We start from the raw sequence: 18,552 nt of genomic DNA on the forward strand, positions 1-18,552 counted from the left end.
GGCCTATCCAAAATTGAGACACGCTGATAGATACCCTGTCACTTATAATCTATCTGTGCTGTTCCGCATTTACAGCTGCCTTAGAATCCACTGAACTCACTACGTTGTTGAAGCCTCCTCTGGCCCCCGCAAAGCAACGTTCTGCCAGACAAGCTGCGATTTATGAGAGCTCACGGACATCGTCAGAGCTGCGCTCGGCGGCGAGCTGCCCAGCACCCCGCTGAGCGGCGGTGGACTCTATCGCACTGCTCGCACCTCATACCCCTTCCAGGGAGCTCGGGTGTCACGGCCAGGACCACTCACAGCCGTGGCCCCCCACCCCGCCCAAGGCCGCTAAGCACACGGCGGGCGGGGAGTGGCGGCGGAGGCGGGCGGCTCCCGGTCCCGGGGCTGCCCCCACCGGTGGGCGGCGCCGGGCGGTGAGAGGCAGTGGGCTCCTTGCCCGCCCGCCCGCCCCGCTCCGAGACCCCCCCCCTTCCCCCGCCCGGAGGTATATAGCAGCCGTGCCCGGCACTACAGAGCTGTGGCGGCAAGATGGCCGCCTCCGGCACGCAAGGCCCGCAGGCGCCGAAGCTACCGGAGCTGCTGGAGCGGGACCCCTACCTGGCCCCCTTCGAGCAGGACTTCCAGCGCAGGTACAGGCCCCAAGCATGGCGGCAGATTAGACCTGCGCGACGAGCTCCGAGCTGGCAAGCAACGGCCGCCCGCCTCTGGGGGCGCCGGATCGGGCGGTGGGCTGTCCCTACGCCGGCGCGGCTCCGCTTCCGGCCCCGGCGTGGACGAGGCAGCTCACGCCGCTCCGGTGGTGGTGGAAGCTTTCCACCGGTGCGGTCTTTTAGGGCGGGCAAGGGACGCTGCACGGGTATCCCAAGCGATGCAGGCGTCCGGGCTGGGCCGTCCCATGTAGCCTTTCTGGCGGCCGCAGCTTGGTTTCTGGCGTCTCGCCCCATCCCCCGTAGGACTGCCTGAAAGCGGTAGCGCTTCTTCATGTAGCCGGGGCGGGGAGGGCTCGTTCGCGAGCTCCTGCACGTCGGGGGCGGGGAACAAACAGTTGTGGACGTAGTTACTAAGGCCGCTGTTGCTAATTAAACGTTCTTGCAGTCCAGCTGTGGTAACCTGTAAATAAACTTCGTCTGGGCTTCTTTCTTTCTGGTGTATTCTTCCTTTCCAGCTCAGGCTTGCAGCAGACTGAGCACCATACTGGTACAGGTCGTCCCCCGAGTGTCCCTATTGCCTTTTCTAGTCTTGCTCCTGTTCTGCTGTCACTAAATCCCCAGTGGCAGTTTTTGAATAGGATTTTGGGGCTTCCCTAATGATGCCTTCTGTTTTGTTAGCCGTCCCCTAATAATCAAAAGTACGATACTAACTAATGGCCTGTGTCCTCAGAGTCTGAGAAAGGCTTGTGTGTGTGTGTGTGGCAGGCAGTAAAGAGTTTGAGGTTTGATCTGTGTTACAAATAGCACGTTTGGTTTAGGGCTGCTAGGTTTCCTGTGGGCTTTTGGCAGAATAGTGGCATGGCTAGGTCTTACAAAATGGGATTAAGAATTGAGTAAACTGCTATGTTAGCTTATAGTGCGTTTTCTCCAACTGTAATCTCTTAATGATAGAATAGCAGAGTGTTTCGAGCAGTGATTCCTGGCAAGCTTCTGTTTACAGCAGTGCTGTAAGGCACCTGATTCTTTCATTAGGACGCCTGTGTGTAGGAAGTAATGACTAGGCAGATCTGACTTAATGAAACTGCTCATTAAAACAATTTGGAAGCCCGGATGCACCTGCCATCTAAATGGCATATTGTGGAGAGCAGTGTTCTTGCGTGATTGTGCTGAAACAGTGAGTTTGCAGAACTGCTGTGGTGTTTTTAGGTTTATTTATCTTGCATACAGAACTTTAGATGATCCTCTTTGTCAATTCTCTTCCTTCTGGAACTCAAGCCTTTCCTTAATGATAAAATTATTGTGGAAATCTGTAAACTTTTTTTTTTTGTTTTTGTGACGGGTTTCTCTTTTACAAAGAAAAACAATTTCTGAAACAACCTGTGATGAACAAAATGTTTTTCTCAAAGCCCAATCAGTCCAGCTGTTCATGCTATGGGAGAGAATGCTCAGGGGAAGGAGGCAGACTAAAATGCCTCTTGGTGTCCATGCAGTACTCACCCCAGCTCTACAAACTGTGATTGATAGTGTATTTAATAGCTCCAGGTGTGCTTTGTATCAACAGCTTGCCTCAGGAATGCTGGGGAGAAGGGATTTTCCTAGCCTAGTTGCTACTAGTGTAAATAACTGGTTCCTTGGAGTGTCCTGAAGCTCTGGTGTGTTAATTTCACTCTCTGCTCTCAGATTCTTGTGCTGCAAGAGGTGAACAACTCTGTTCAATTCCACTGTGACTTAAGATCCTGAGCGGTGTGTAGCTTTGTAATCTTTGTTCCAGGCTCAAGAATTCTTATGTTCAACTGGATGTTATAAGGTGAATTATGTGTCTGCACCTCATTTTCTGTGATGTTCCCTTGTGAGATGGGATATGGAACTGAAAACAGTCCTTGAGTTGCATACTGTATGGATTAATACTATGGTTAATACAGTTATGTAATGATACTGCACTCATGTAAAAATGTGAAGAAACCTGGCAAGCTGTCTAGGGGGAGAAGTGTACTTACCTTTGAAGCTTCAAGTATATGTACAAAATCAAGTTGCACATAGTCTTGAATCCTTCTGACAGTATGTTTTCATGCCTCTAGAAGGATAGCAGTTATTTTAAGTGGTTGCTTAAATTTTGATCCTGCAACACTGGGGCATGGTCATTCACTAAACAAGTGGATTAGATATGTCTGAAATAAAGTAGCAAAAGGCGGTGATGGGGCAGCTAGGAATATATGCTGTTAAGCTCTACTGCCTATTAGTTGATCAGCTGTTAACTGCTTGCCTTAATAGTGGTCGTAGCTAGGAAGGGCCTATTCTTTTTGTGTGTTGTTGAAATAGCAATCTTTTCAGCGTAGGAAAATTGTGCAGACATGATACAACTGAACTCCTAGATGATGAAGTTCACTGTTCTTTGTGAACCAACTGGCTGACCTTCCTACCTGTGCTGCTGATTCTACCTCCTCTCCTCATCGGTGGTGTTATTTTCCAGTTGAACAGCTTAAACAATAATGCAGGTAGCTTTCCAGCTCACAGGCTTGAGTTGTTCCTGGTGAAGGGGACAAGACAGATGTCCTTGGCACGTTGCAAAAAGTGAAAATACCTAGAGAGCTTTTCTTGCTTGGGTTAGGAAAGCAAGAAGTGAAACAGACTTGATGAAATGCAGTGTGTGTGAGTGCTTTTTGTGCAGTAGTCTAAGTTTCTTTATGAAGTGTATACAGTGATGTTAAATTCAATATTAAAAAAAAAATAAGAACTGGTGGGAAACCTTGTGGCTTACAGCTGTGTGTAACCTAGAGAAATAAAAACTGGAGTTTGACAGGATTAAAGATAAGAAAACAACCACCATGTGTTTCTCAAACATGGTTGGGGAGATATTTTTGTTTTTGCTGTGTCTTGTGCAAGAACACATAAAAATAGTCCTTCCTTTGCCTCCCTTACTAATAGAAGGGAGGGAAAGGAATTGAGCTCTATTTCTGGCTGTGACATCAGCAAGCTGTTGACTCACCCTTTGGGCTTGAATCTGCCTGCTGTTTATCCACAGAATCATCTTAGCATGGATTATTGCTAGTGGAGAATTTCATAACTTTCTCTTCATGGTTTTTAAAAGACACATAGTTAACTTCATAATGATGGCTTTTTTCTCCTGTTCAAAATGGGCTATTTCTGATGGTGGATCGTGTTGTGCTGTATTTCTGAAGATGCATTGATGAAGCCTCCTTGGGCAGCTTGTCCCAGTGCCTGGCTACCCTGACTAAAAATGCCTTAATTCTGTAACTTCCCTTGCTGCAGTTTTGTCCCTTGTCTCAGCTCTCTTTCTGTGTACTTTGGGGATGAGCTTGGCTCATTCTTTTCTCTTGACATTTCCTTTTCTGCCTGTCCCTTTTCTGCCATCCATACCTCCCCAAGTTTACCTTTTTTCTTCTCTACTCAGAAGAAACCAGCTCTCAGTGTTCAGAAACAGCTGCTTAACATGACTTTTAAGGTTCATAGAATCATTAAGGTTAGACTAAGATCATCTAGTTCAACTGCCAGTCCATTATCACCATGTCCCCTAACCATGTCCCTCAGTGCCATATTTACCTTTTTCTTGAACACTTCCACAGACCGTGACTCCATCACCTCCCTGAGCAGCTTGTTCTAATGCCTCACCATTCTTCCTGAGAATAAATTTTTCCTAATATTCAACTGTGAATTTCATTGCTAAAAGGGATGTCGTCTGCTTATGTAATGTGTTGTGCCTCTGAATTCTTTAAAGCTGTTCTGGCAGTTAAACAAAATGAGGCCAGTCATGGGTGGTACAGTTAGGATAAGATGTGTTTTGTACACAATTTTGCATACAGTCATTTAGATGTACTTGCTGCAGACAGTCTTGATATTATTGCTCTTTTGTTCATGTAGAAGGTACATTGTGTTTGAGGGGGCTTTAAGTCCTGATTAGCAGAGGCTGTCAAAGCTGTCTGCTTGGATTTTGGTTAATGTTCTTGACAGCGAAGTCTAAGCAAACCTTGATGTTATGGACTATATGCTGATGCTGCTGAATTTTTCTTTAAAGCTATGTTCTCCCACGTTAGTAGTCAACAGTCTCTAAACTAGTGTTCTGCAGTGCTTCTCAGGTGACCTCATCCAAATTTTTATTGCCAAGTACTGTTTGCTTTTGCATTCAGAACCGTTTATATGTAGTTCTGCTTGAGTGTATCTTGCTATTTCTTGCTTAATCACTGCTGTAAGAAGCTCCAAATAAAAGGGAAAAGTGTCTAAAATGAACTAAGCTACTTGCTGCATCTTACTGTATAGGGCTTCACCACAGCCTTGGATGCTTGTATGGGTGGGCCTTCAGTGAACAGCTGGTCTTTACAAAAAGCCATTCTGCAAATGTTACCTTCTTTATTTTGACTTCTAGGCTGTACTTCTTTTTTATTTTGAGCTAACAAATGCACGGTGGGGAGGGGAGGAATGGGAAATCTATCAGTATCACGAGTTAACACCCATTTAGTAACGGATTACCAGTAGATGCTTTGTGTACTCCTTCATTGGTTACTTAATGCTTAAACTGTACCAGCTTGCCCTAATATGTGGGTCAGAATCTCTATTTGACCCAAATCTTGATATGTGAGTGTGCATCTGTAAAACATGGAAGTGATATGAAACCTTCTTTTACATTCTGAGTGCTTCTATAAGAACTAAGTGTTTCTGTGAAGGGGAGCTACCTAAAGTGATCCTAGGGCCTTGCAAAGTCATCAGCATGAAAAATGGACTGCCATAGTTAAGTGAGTGGCTTATGGGAAGAATTGGGCCAAATACCTGAATTTGGCCGTGAGTTGTGTAGGGATGAGTTGTTAGGGTTGAAAGGAATCATTTCAGTGTATTTAGCGAGTCCTTCAGCTTTGACCTAAAGGCATTTGGTTCTACAGCTGAAACAAGAATATACTTTTTAAAGGGAAAAAAAAATAAAAAATCCTGATAGGAAAAACCCCAAGTGATAGTCTTTGCATGGGATACCACTGCTTTAAATTGTTTGACCATCTGTGATATGTTTTCCCACAAGTATTTTGTTAACTCCCAAGTGTTATTTAGTCTAAAGACTTTGTATAATTTAGTATGTATTTTTAGTCTTTTTACCTCTTAGTACATAATTGGCTCAATTAAAACCATTAATGCCTGTGGTGTAATTGCATTTTATGGAGTTACAAACTGGAATCAGAAAGTGCTGCCCATTAGAATTTTCTGTTGTTACAGCGTGCGTAGCTTCTTATATTTTACCAGCCTCTGCAACTGTTTCAGTATCTATTTACTATATAGTCCTCATTGAAAAATTGTTATTGAATAGTTCAGTTTATACAGTAAACAAGTAAAAATGAACTGCTCTGTAGCCTTTAGTTTTTATCTTGACTAAAGCTTCAGAAAACACTTGCTGTAGCACTTGACAAGGGTTATGAGAGAAGGGGATTGTCCCACTTCTTTTAGAGTGTTGCTGAGTTTTTGGTAAAGAAGACTGGAGAAGACTGGATCTACTACTGACCTTAGTAGCTGGATCGATTAAGAAGGTATCTGTCAAGTGGCTTATAGGTTTCTGGTGGTGTTCCTTGATCCCTTCACAAGGGAAATGCTTGCCATTCTCCTCTTGTATCTACTATTAGATTATGGGTGCCTTATTGTGGCTTTTTTTCCCTACTTTCAGAGACTCGTGGTAGTGAGTACTTGAAGTTTTGCAAAAGGAAAAGTATAAAATTAGGTTTGATAGCACTGAGAAAGAAAGCATCTGTTGGAATTTATTAAGTTAGGGGATGATGGCTGAAAGAGTGCCTCAGGTAGCATCTTAGTCATGGATAATAGTGGGAGTAAGGTAGAAATCTGAATAAGCTCTGTCATAGAATTTACACAATGACTGTTTGCCTTCTCTGTAGGGACTGATGATGCTAACTGGAGGGGGGGGGGGGGAGGGAAAGGTTTATCACCTCTGTTTTCTCCTAGTCTACTGTATTGTCTGCAAAACTAAATTTTGTATGTTGCTGTCTTTTTTTTTTTTCCCCACTTCTTTTCTTATGGCTTTCCCTGAATACAGTGGACTTCTGTTGAACAAGTCAGAATGATTTCAGAACTGTGTAGAAAACAATACCAGTCAGCTGATAATAGAGAACCAGAAGCAAGGCCATTGGATTAATCAGTATTTTTAAAGAGTTGGGATGAGCATAACATTGGTGAGAGCCACAAATCTAGGTCTTAATATTATTGACTAAAACTAGAAGTTGGGAGTTATGCTTAGAGCAAGAGTTGACACGTTGGCACCTACTGACTGCAAAAGCAAGTGTATGATTGGACATAACAATGTGTTGTTGCCATAGTTTGCATCAGAAGGTTCCAGCTGCCTATTGGCTTAATAGCTTCTACATCTATAGGAAGGCAGGAGAGAATTAGAAATAGATGCTAGATTTTGTTAGCAGGACAGGACAGTTGCCTCTATAGTTTAATTAGAGCTGAGTACGCTGAAAAACTGACTGGAGGCCCCTCAATTCTGCTACTTAGCATCGTGTTCAAGAAAGTCAGATAGATTCTGAGAATTTGGCCAGAATGCTGAAGCTAAAGAGTACGTGACCAGGAGTCTAATTACTGTCTCATTGTAATAGTGAGAAATAGCCTTGTCGTGTTGAATACTTCACATTCAAGTGTTTATGCATGCTTTCTTACTACACCTAAACTGTAAATAAAGCGTTCATATTCTGAAGGGCCTTCTTAAATTGACAACCTATCTCATGAAGATGTGTTTTCTTTCCATTCAGTACTTATGTATACATACTTTCCTTTCTTCTCTGCCTCCCCGTTACCTTCTACTTCTTCCCGCTATGCTTTCTAATCTTGGCTGCTCCTTCATCTCCTGTCTTTCCATGAAGGAAGCTCCTTTCCAGTTGTATGGTGTCAGAGATCTAAAACCTGTCTCACTTCTGCTTCAGTTCACTTTGTACTTCTGAAGCTTTGCTTCATAGTTATTCATTAGCTTAAAAAGAAAATAATGTCTTAAGGCAATGTGTCAAGTGAAACAACGTAAGATTTTTGTATTTAAAATGTTTAAAACATGAGCTTTCAGTTTTCCTCGGCAAAAAATATTTTTTTCTGAAAAAAAAAAAAAAAAAAGTTTGAGTTTGTAGCTAAAGAACAGCTTGCCTCTTCCCCAACTGTTTGACAATTTATTCGACATTTTTATAGCATCTCATGTTAATGAGTTGAAGGCCGGTTGTTAGTGATGATTCCTGGTCATGCTGCAAAGCAAAGGACTCTCAAGCTGCCTAGAACAACAAAGCCTGCTTTGCTCATGTTGCTGTCAGAAGCACCTTACTGATGAATATAATCTTCACATTATTTACAATTAAAATCTAGTATGATCTGTTTTTTCAGAATAGATGCCTGAAGACCTGTCTCATTAGACAAGTCAACTAGTTTGTTTGAAATATATATTCACTTATGTGAACATCTTGAGACTATTTTATTAATCTAGGTATTTCTAGTGCTGAATTTATTTTAATCTATTGTCTTGTGTAGTTAAAACAACAAACAGAAAAAAACAAAACAAACAAAAGAAAACACAGACCTTACTGTCAGCCTCCTCAATAAGCAGCTGTGTGTAGCTCTACTGTTTGACACTTTCCTCCTTTCCTTGGGTCTTCAGGCACAGCGTCCTCGCTTCCACATGTCCTTGCACTCTTGGTGTGCTGTGTTGCTGCTTTTTGTGCTGGCATGTCTGCCATCGTGCTTAGCATTAGAGAAAAGAACTTAACAGGGTTATGAAGTTTCAATAAAGGTGAATCACCTTTCCTAGGAGTTTCTCTGCTTGAGAGGTATGCCAGATTTAGAAAACGTTGCCCAGATCTGCAAAAGGAATTGAGTGATGCTTAGTTATGCAAAATTAGAGTACTCAGTTGTTAGAATAGAAAGTATGAGGTTTCCACCCTTGTTGTGTGAGCTGGTCTTAGGTTATTTTTTCCTGGGAAGATTATAGAGAATGTTCTTTATATTGGAACGACTAGAGTAACATAATACTACAGTACTGATCACACTGCTGCAAACAGTTAGTGTGGGGACTTTTTTGACAAAGCAGTGCTCACTCCAAGCAAGTCCATCTGTGCCAGCTGATGCCCAGACATCTGTTTTGAGGGCAGTTTTTTGTAATCTGTCACTCATGGGCAGGTGTTGCTCATTGTCATATGTGAATGCAGTCCCATCATACATAAGGTATTTGACTGTATGAGCATTTGGTTAGATGATTTGGAGAGAAGCAGGAAGCTCGGGGAATTGTCTAAAAGGCTCCTATTAAAGTTATACACCTGGTATATTTTATCTGTCTAACATGCCGTGCTACCACAACTGCTCAGGAATTGCCCATCTAGAATGAATTCATTACATAAACATAGAAGTCTAGTGGCTCATTCTAGAAGCATTAGGGGTTATCCTGAGTGTATTGTAACTGTTATTCCAGAAAACACTGTGGAATGTTCATTAATTCTGTTATATGTGATAGTAGGTATATTGAATACTTCAGGTTAACACACCCACAGATCTTTAGGGAAGTAACTCTTGCCGTGAACATCATTTAATTTCTATTGTGGTCAATATCTCTAGTATAAATATTCCTGTGTACATTTATAAGTCATCATGTCTTTCAAGTTTAGCAAATGGATTTTGTTGTAATAAAATGTTTCAGTTTTTGCAAGTAAATGGTGTAGATGGTATGCATCTAATACTGGCAGTGGCATTGGTTCTTTGAACACATATATGAGGTTTAAAATGATGTGTAATCTGTTGGCAGAGGACTTTCAGTTTTTTTTTCTCTCAAAAGGAATCATATGCATTCTATGAATTTTTCTGACTTAAGTGAGTTTAGAGGAGTGAGGCTTTAAAAACTGATAAATGCAGCAATAATCTCATATTTATTTTTATTTTTTCTCCATTTCGTGGGTAATATGGTGTCTGTTCCATCCTCTCCCTTTGGTGCAGTTTTCCGGAGACAAAACAGTTTTATCTGTTTGCCCCCATTTCATTGCTTCTGTTTCCTTCTTTGGTTAGCTCCTCACTACTTTTTTGCTACTGGCAGTTATTTAGAACAGCAGCAGGTACTGTTTGGATGCTGAACTAATTTCAGCATATAGAATCAGTAGAAGAATAATCTTTTCATTGACAAGCCTCAGAGGGATGGGAGGGAGACCGTAGCTAAAGCATAGCATTTTAGGCTAGCTACTTTGGATTGTATTCATGCTCTAAGCAGTTTTTTTTCTTGTTCTATACTTTTTTTTTTTTTCTGGAAGTGAGAGGAAAATCTAAAGTGCCAGAGGATTATCTATTTATTTTTAAAGTGATTGTGGGGGAGCTTGTGTGGAGATGTCACTCAATCTGCAGTTAACTGTTTCTTAGCCGGTGCAAAAATCAAGGTAGTTGGTTATGTCTTAGCCTTCAGTGATGAAGCTTCCAATTTGAGAGTGAAAGCAAGCTTTTCCTGTTGTTTGCTTTATAGCTTTTGAGAGAACTAAGAAGTGTTTTTTGGTACTTCCACGCATGCACTTAAGTATATTAACTATCCTTCTTCAAAGGAGTTTCTAGCTAGCATGTCCATGTGTCCAGCCTCCACTGGGCTCATTGTTGAGTTCAACGATGGCTTGTGGAGTTTGTACTCTCAATGACATATCTGTAAGTTTTCAAGTAAGAATGAGCTCACTAATGCTGGATAGTCATGAAGATCTGAAAGATTTTTTTTTTCTAAAATATTGCTGCTTTATTTTAAGCTTGTTTACAACAATTGGGTAATGTTTAAGAAAAAACTGGGCTTCTAACAGTCCCCCTTTACATAACAGTAAACAGACTTTTAATAGCAATGCTCTTGCAGTGTAATTTGAATGTGATTATAATGAGTAGCTCTTATAGTTAGAAAATTATAAATTATTCTTGTTAGTACATAGATTTATTTGTCAAATTTCTTTGGATTTTCCTCATATTATCTAAGCATTTCTGTACAGAAGATTTCTTTTTTCCTAGTCGTTTCCTACTTGTCATGCTGAAATAAAACTATATTGAATTATAGTATCGGTGTAAAATGAAAAAAAAAAATAAAAAAATTTTAAAAGCTGTTCATTTATATTGTATCTTAACACCATTTTGTAAAGAGGATGAGACTTGGTGAAGCTAGAGATGTTAATTACCAGATGTAATTTAAGAAGTAGTGACTATATAGAGTGATAATGCCAAGAATGGATGCTGTTTGGCAAAACTTTCCTGTCGTATGTGAATTCCACCTGCCTATCACCATAATGTGGCACAAAGTAAATGCTGCTTGTGATGCAAGCTGTCTTTTCTGGTTTTGAGATTTATGGAATAATTGCCCTATTTCAGCAGCAGAATCTTAACCTTTGCAAGGGGAAAAAAAATCAGGTAATTTAAGTTCCTTGATGCTCGTGGAGTTCTTAATGGCCACAGAAGGCTCTATCTTGATATTTAATTGTTCAAAAAATACTGTCCCTGCCTCCCCTGACTTCTGAGGAAAGCCATCTGCCACTTCTCTGGTAGCAGGAAGAAAATGTGCCTTTCACAACACAGTAGTTTACCTGTTCCTTGACACCTTTAGCTGGCAGAAGCTACTAGAAACTGTGAAGCTAGGTTCCAAAACTGGTAAAATTAAGGAGTCAGTTTGCATATGGTGATGTATGTGTTTCAGCTTTAACTTGAGACTTCTGGAAATAAAGCAGAATGTTTAGTAAAAGGTTAGGTACTAAAATAGACCTAATGTTCATTATGCTGTAAAATTTAGCAAATTTGGATAGCAACTACTTTATCACAGCCAGTAAACCATGAGTGTTGGTACTATACAATAACCATGAGTGTTGGTACTGTACAATAGAAATGAGTGGACTGAAGTTTTCTTGGTATCTTCTGATCTCTTTTGGACCATGAAGCTATGACCTAAATATTATAACAAGTGATAGATTTGAATATGCCTGTCAGCTGTTGTCTTTTGGCTTCAATTTCTTTTTTTTTAAATTATTTTATTTATTTATTTATTTTCTTAATGGGAAGTAGTAGAAACAAACTAATATGAAAATAAAACCTACTTTTTAATATTGGCCAAAATTTTCTGTGGTTGGGTCTATTGAATCTCAGAACATTGAGTAGTGCTTTTTCTTTCCTAATATCATGAGTAAGGTAATGTATTAACATGAAAGTAGGTATCAGACTGAGCATTCAGCAGCAGTCACGGTTGACTTTGAGTGGTTTCTAACTTAAAATGAAGGTAGCTGTAAATATCATTTATATTTGTTGAGTGTCATTGCAGGGCTCTTTGACTGTAGTGGTTTATGACAGAAGCATCTTCCAGGAGACCCTATAGAGGTAGGAAATACAAACTCTGTCAAGATCTTCCCCCCGCCCCCCCCCCCGAAATTCTTCTAAACAGCGTGTTTGTCCTTATATAGCAGGAATCAGTGTAGTTTGCTGCCAAGTCCAGTACCTGCAGTTAATGTAGTTCAATTATAACAGTATATATACTGTATATAACAGTACTTTCTCAAATACTTAGTTCTGTGCTATTGGTTGGATGATAAATACATTACTTGGCAGGGCAACCAAAAAAAGCAGGTATTGATATAAGTCTTTTACAATGACAGGAATTGCTAGCACGGCATACAGTATCACAGAAGTGGTTGCACTGTCTGTATAGCTTACGGGTGCAAGAGCGTGCTTTTTGTAGTCCAAGCTGTTGCTGATGCAATTCCCTCCCCAAACTAGAAAGAACTTGCAATGACAGATTCCTTGGTCTTACTGTTTCTTCACTGAGGCCTTTGACAGCAAAAAGGATATTGCTCACTAGCAACAGCATTTGCTGCTGTATTAATGAGCAGTTATGTTGGCTGGGTAAGTAGTTGTAAAAATGCAACTGAGACGTTTTCCACAGTTTTTATTTAGTGCTTTATAAGGTTAGTCTATCCAAGCTGTTTACACCTTTATGTGTTGACCAAAAGCTGATGCTTATTTTCTTTGGGCACAGCAAAATGTACTGCCAGTTTGGGAAGATCTTGAGCTCCAAGCCCTATGTTGATGTTTTTGGTCATAGAACCATAGAGTGGCTTGAATTGAGAGGGACCTTAAAAGCCATCCAGTTTCAACTCCCTGTCATGGGCAGAGCTGTCCCCCATCAGCTCAGTCTGCCCAGGGTCCCATCCAACTTGGCCTTGAATGCCTATAGGGATGGGACATCCACAGCTTCTCTGGGGAGCAGTGCTAGTGCCTTGCCACTCTTCAGTGAAGAACTTCTTCCTTACATCTAATCTAAGTCTACTTCTGTTGGTTTACAGCCATTGCCCCTTGTCCTATTGCTACACTCTCTAATAAAGAGTACCTCATAACAAGTTAGGCAAAACTCATAATTATCAATAGAAAAAAATAAGGATAAGCTGTTGTTTTTGAAAGGCTACCAATTCTTGTGAGGAAAAAAAAATATAAGGACAGAAAAGTAGGAATTAACAGTAATTTGTGGCTGGTTTTGTAAATGTTTTTCAGACTTTGTTTCTCTGTTTAAAAAAAAATATATATATATAAATATATATATATATATATATATACAAACCGCAGCATCTTGAAAATAGCTTATTTAACTTTTAACAAACCTTTTTAATAGGTGTAAAAAGCATAGAAGGATTTTTTTTATAAGGTGTCTGACATTGAGATTTGATGAACTCTTTCTCAAGGTGATGTACAAATGTACCAAATGTGGTTTGCTTTCCATTATGGAAGGATAAAAGTACTGGAGAAACCTCAGCGTTTAAGGGGATATAAGCTTTCATCTGATAATATAAAATCTAATGCTCTAAGTTATAAATAGGCATCTAAAAGACTTTGTGGAGATAAGACACTTCTGTTGCACATGTGCTTTGACAATGAATACGTGGCTTGTTAAGTGAGAAGATTAGGCTTAAGTTTTTGGTAAAGCAGGACCTGCCCTTTGTGAACCCATGCTGGTTGGGTCTAATCCCCCTGTTGTCCATACTTTCTGCAAGATCTCCCTTGAAACAATCTGCTCCGTGACCTTGGTGCCAGGGAAGGATAAGTTAACAAGCCTGTAGTTCCCTGGGTCCTCCTTACAACCCTTTTTGTGGGTGGGAGTCACACTGGCAAGCCTCCAGTCTTCTGGGACCTCACCAGTCACCAAGGAGCACTGATTGATGATGGAAAGCAGCTCAGCTATCACCTCTGCCAGTTCCCTCAGCACTCTTGGGTGAATCTCATCCAGCCCCATGGACTTCACAGAATCACAGAATCACAGAATTACCCGGGTTGGAAGGGACCTCAAGGATCATGTAGTTCCAACCCCCCTGCCTAGCAGGGCCACCAAACATACACATTTACTAGATCAGGTTGCCCAGGGCCCCGTCCAACCTGGTCTTGAACACCTCCAAGGACGGGGCATCCACAACCTCACTGGGCAGCCTGTTCCAGGACCTAACCACCCTTCTAGTAAAGAACTTACCCCTAACATCCAACCTAAATCTTCCCTCCTTCAACTTAAAACCATTTCCCCTAGTCCTGCTATTATCAGCCCTTTCGAAGAGTTTACTCCCCTCCTGGATGTAAGTTCCCTTCAGGTAACTTACTTACTTACTTGGACTTGTGGCAGTCCAATTGGAGGAGTAGGTCCCTGAATGTTTCCTCCTGAATCATCAGGGGTTTTGTCTGCTTCCCAGCCAAAACTACCATTTCAGAGAGTGAAGTATCCTGAGGATGGCTGGTCTGATCTTTAAAGACAGACATTAAGAAGGCATTCAGAACCTCTGCCTTTTCTTTATCCTCAGTGGTCACATTCCCAGCCTCAGCCAGTAATGAGTAGAGACTCTCCTTAGTCCTCCTCTTACTGTTGATGTATTTGTAAAAGTTTCTCATTTCCTTTTACCCCAGCGGCCAGGTTGAATTCAAGCTGGGCTTTTGGCTTTCTGATTTTTCTCTCTACACATCTTAACAACTTCTCTGCACTCTTTCTGAGTTGCCCGTCACTTCTTCCACAGCAGGTAGATTCTCTTTTTCTCTTGGAGCCTCAAGAATTACTCCCTATTCATCCATGTCTGTCTTCTTCCTTCTTGAAGAGCGACCAGCTGACTTGGACCCCTTTACTCTCTAAGACTGAACCTCAGGGGACTCCCCCTACTAGTCTTCTGAACAATTCAAAGTCCATCCTCTCTCTGGAAGTCCAAGGTAGCAGTTTTGTTGCTCCCCCTCCTGGCTCCCTGAAGAATTGAGAACTCTACCATTTCATGGTCACTGTCCAAGACAACCCCCGATCTCCACGTTACCCACCAGACCTTCTCTGTTTGTGAACAGCAGATCTAGTGGGGCAGCTCCTCTTTTAGGCTCTCTCACCAGCTGTCAGAAAATTATCTTCCATACACTCCAGAAACCTCCTAGACTGCTTTTTCTGCACTGTGTTGAATTCCCAGCGTATGTCATGGAAGTTGAAATCCCCCGTGAGGACTAGTAATGGGCTGTTGCATTGCCTGGCTTATTCCTTTGTGCTCTGCTCTGATGAGAGAGTTAGTCAAATGCAGGGAACTTAAGCAACTGCATAATTATATCGTATATATATATATATGAGTAAGATGACTTCAAACCTTTGGTTAGAATAATTCTATATTTCAGCATGACTTTAATTGTTTTTACTGTTCTGACTGCCTGACTAGATATTGCTAAGAAACTCTTAATAGTAGGTGGAATTTTTTAATGTCTTTTTGTTACATTGCTGGAAATACCAGTTACCATCAAATTTTAAAAGAATAGTTTCAGCATTATTTGATACAACATGCACTGGATATCATCATGTCAATAGCCTTCTGAATGCCGTTTGCTATGGGAAGAGCTTCTACCTTAAAAAGAAAACAAAAAAAAAAAAATCACGATAAATTTTTAACAATAGAAAAGCTCTATGATTATTGCAGAGTAGTAATTTTTTTATTTTTTTTATTTTTTTTTTTTAGTTGGAAGTGTTAGGGAAAGGTAAAATATGCACACTTCTTGTGTATCCACGTCTGGACAGATATTCTACTTTACGTCTTCTATTTGCTGTTCTCATTTGTTATCACATTCATATTTTCTTCTGCTACCATAACTATTTTTCATCTTGCTTACAAGCATTAGCTGGTTGTGTACTTCTTGTACTGGGAGTAATCTGTAGTATGTACTTGAGGTATTCATGCCAGTGCTTTGGGGGTTCAAGGCTCCTAGGCTCCTAATAATAAGTTTTTCATTTTTCATTGTTGTAACTGCTAGTGTTTTGGTGTTGTGAAAATATGTTAGTCATAACACACAGTATAAAGCCTGTAGATGAAACAGTGGAGGATATGGTCAGTGTGTATGGAGGTGATATTTTGAGGCCTTAGTTTGTAATGAAGACTGCAAACACAAGCTTAAATTGAAAGCATACCTGATGCTGAAAAGAGCTAACTGATGAGCGAAGGGGACAATATTTTGTTTTACATTGTAGTTTTTGCCTTCTGTTCATTTTAGTAAAAAGCTGCCATACTTCAGGTTCACCTTTGCTCAAATTAACAGGCTTTTACCTCTGCCAAGATATTTATTCCGAAACTGTTTACCTGTTCTGCTTGATAGCTTAATATGTAAATAATGAGTTAATTAAAGAACAGCTTTTCCCTTCACGCTACCTTAAACTTTTAACAGAATGGATTTCATTAATGTTTGTGGCCTTAAACTGTGGCTATGTGCAAACTGTTCGAGGTGTTAGATGCAAAGAATTACATCACTGACAGTTGCACTTGTTTTTAGAACTACGTGCAGAAATGTGGCTTGGGGATTTCAAAGCTTGGTTTTGTTCCAAACTGAAATGAAGAAGGGGAGGGAAAAGACCTTGTTAAAGGACAGCTGTGGGCAAAGAGCAGATCCTGGCTTTGGGCCCCGGCTTGGTTCCTGCCCTGGAGCTGGAGGCCTTGGAGGATCTTAGTAAAGATGTGTGTTTTCATCTACCGTATTCCCCAGTACGTTACATTGCCTGGGCTCTGGGTTAAAGCTGTCAGAATTTCAGGTCCTCTCTGTGAAAGAACACACTCCAGTTACATGCTTTGTGTACTGAGCCTGGGTTGTGTGCTGTCCCTGAGCATTCAGCTTTCTGATTTTATACGTAAAGAAAAACAAAATGTATTGTTCTCAAGATCAGAGCTCTCTTTGCAGTGTTCTTTGTGTGAGGGCACAAGCAAACTGGGAGGGCTGTTTATAATGCATGTTACACTGCAAGCGTATGCTGGGGTAAGAGGCCATGTGAAAAAGTCAGCAATGTGGTAGAAGAGTACTTCAGTAAAGATCTCTCTCCCAGGAGGGGGGCTTGCCATATATTATGCGCAAGTTGAAATCCATATTAGCTATGTTGTGATTAGAGTCACTCAGTTTCTAAGCAAAATGCAGTTCTAGCAAATCCTAAATGGTGTAAAAGAAGAATTAATTATCAATTTGAGCTCTGTTTTTTAGTGTCTGTATCAATTTTTGTTCACGCTGCTTGTTACAGATCCTATTGTGCTAGCAAAATTTTGTTTCTTAGCATGGATTTTTCTCAGTAAGCAATCCGAAAGTATACCCTTAATTAGGAATAATTGGTATTCTTAAGAGGTTTCTCTCAGTCATCTGGCAGGTTGAAAATTACTTTTTTTTTTTTTTAAATTGAATTCAGCAGCACACATGGTTAACACTAGGAAAGAAAAAAAATAAATGTCACTTTGGACCTAAGATTTGCTTACTTTGTTTATATAGTGCAGCACTTCTAGTTTGTGTGCTGGTAACCTTGAATGAACTTCTCATGCTCATGTGGCTCTATGTAGCAGACTGAACTGTTCCCTTACCAGCTGTATGTTATTTTAGGACTGGGAAAGAGGACACAGCTCTGGCCTGCATTTAGAAATCTGAACTGTACTACAGGCATGGTAGTAAAAGGGGCCTTTTTGTAAGGTGCTCCTGTTTGCTAATGCTGTACTGGAAGCTGGTAGTATTCAGGTTGCTCCAAAAATAATGCCTCCTACTTATTTCTGTGGAAGCAGATACAAAGAACACGATGACATTACTTGATAGAAGAAATGTTCAGCTGCAAAACAGTATTTTTCAACATACTCACTACCATTAGCTGGTTTGCATGGATGAGCTGGTCCAGACTTTCATTATCTTGTGGTATAAGAGCTGTGCATAAATGTCTAGAATGTGACTTGTCTATTATGTTGTCTCCACTGCTGAATTGCACTGCCCACTGCCTCACTGTACTCACACCCATTTTGGGTCTAACAAAATGTTCAGCAGATGTTGATGAATGTTAGTGGGCACCATTTTTTCTATATGGAGGAAATTAATCACACACATTTTGGTTCATTTGCACTTCTATGTTAGACTGCCCCTTTGCTGTCATCTGTCACATGGCAACAAAATGTAAAGGGGGTACTGGTGGGAAGATTCAGCCTCTACAGCCATACCACCTCTGATGCCTGTGCCAATGTAATAACATTACGTTGGGTGAGATAAACACTCACCCAATAGCCTTTTGCTGTGTAAGAGACTTAGTCTGATAATTCTGATAACCACAGTAAAGTTAGTACTTCCCTGGTAATGCAAGATTTTGCTCGTCTGTCTCAACAGAGACCGAGCAAGGAGGAAAGACATGTCAAACACAACTCTGCCAAGTAGATGTGGGTACATTTTCAGAAGCTACAAAGAATGCTACATCTGTAATGAAAATTTTGGATTAAACATTTTTATAGTGTGAAGACTAGTTTTGAAAATCATGAAGAAATGAGTGGGAGAAGTTCTCTATGAAGGAGTTCAGTGTTACAGAATTAGGGCTGCTGCATTTAATTTAATTTTACCAGAAGCTGTCTGAAAGGTGGGGTAAGGTCCTGATCTTCATACA

At 40.7% G+C, this 18,552-nt stretch overlaps 2 protein-coding genes across 11 annotated transcripts in view; one reads left to right on the forward strand and one right to left on the reverse strand.

Annotated features, from left to right (window-relative positions):
- The window catches only part of LOC146762573 (uncharacterized), a 52,337-nt gene extending 48,975 nt beyond the window's left edge, over positions 1–3,362 (reverse strand). For all 6 annotated transcript variants that reach the window (XM_085547178.1, XM_085547202.1, XM_085547172.1 and 3 more), the window contains exon 1: positions 604–3,362. In XM_085547178.1, the coding sequence (XP_085403304.1) occupies positions 604–989 (386 nt within the window). In that variant the 5' untranslated portion in view covers positions 990–3,362. The remainder of the gene's footprint in view (positions 1–603) is intronic.
- The window catches only part of GBE1 (1,4-alpha-glucan branching enzyme 1), a 142,856-nt gene continuing 124,827 nt past the window's right edge, over positions 524–18,552 (forward strand). For all 5 annotated transcript variants that reach the window (XM_085547128.1, XM_085547139.1, XM_085547164.1 and 2 more), the window contains exon 1: positions 524–635. In XM_085547128.1, coding sequence (XP_085403254.1) covers positions 535–635 — 101 coding nt within the window. In that variant the 5' untranslated portion in view covers positions 524–534. The remainder of the gene's footprint in view (positions 636–18,552) is intronic.

This window comes from Coturnix japonica, chromosome 1 (assembly GCF_054131305.1).
Source record: "Coturnix japonica strain WE chromosome 1, WE-NBRP24, whole genome shotgun sequence".
NCBI lineage: Eukaryota > Metazoa > Chordata > Aves > Galliformes > Phasianidae > Coturnix > Coturnix japonica.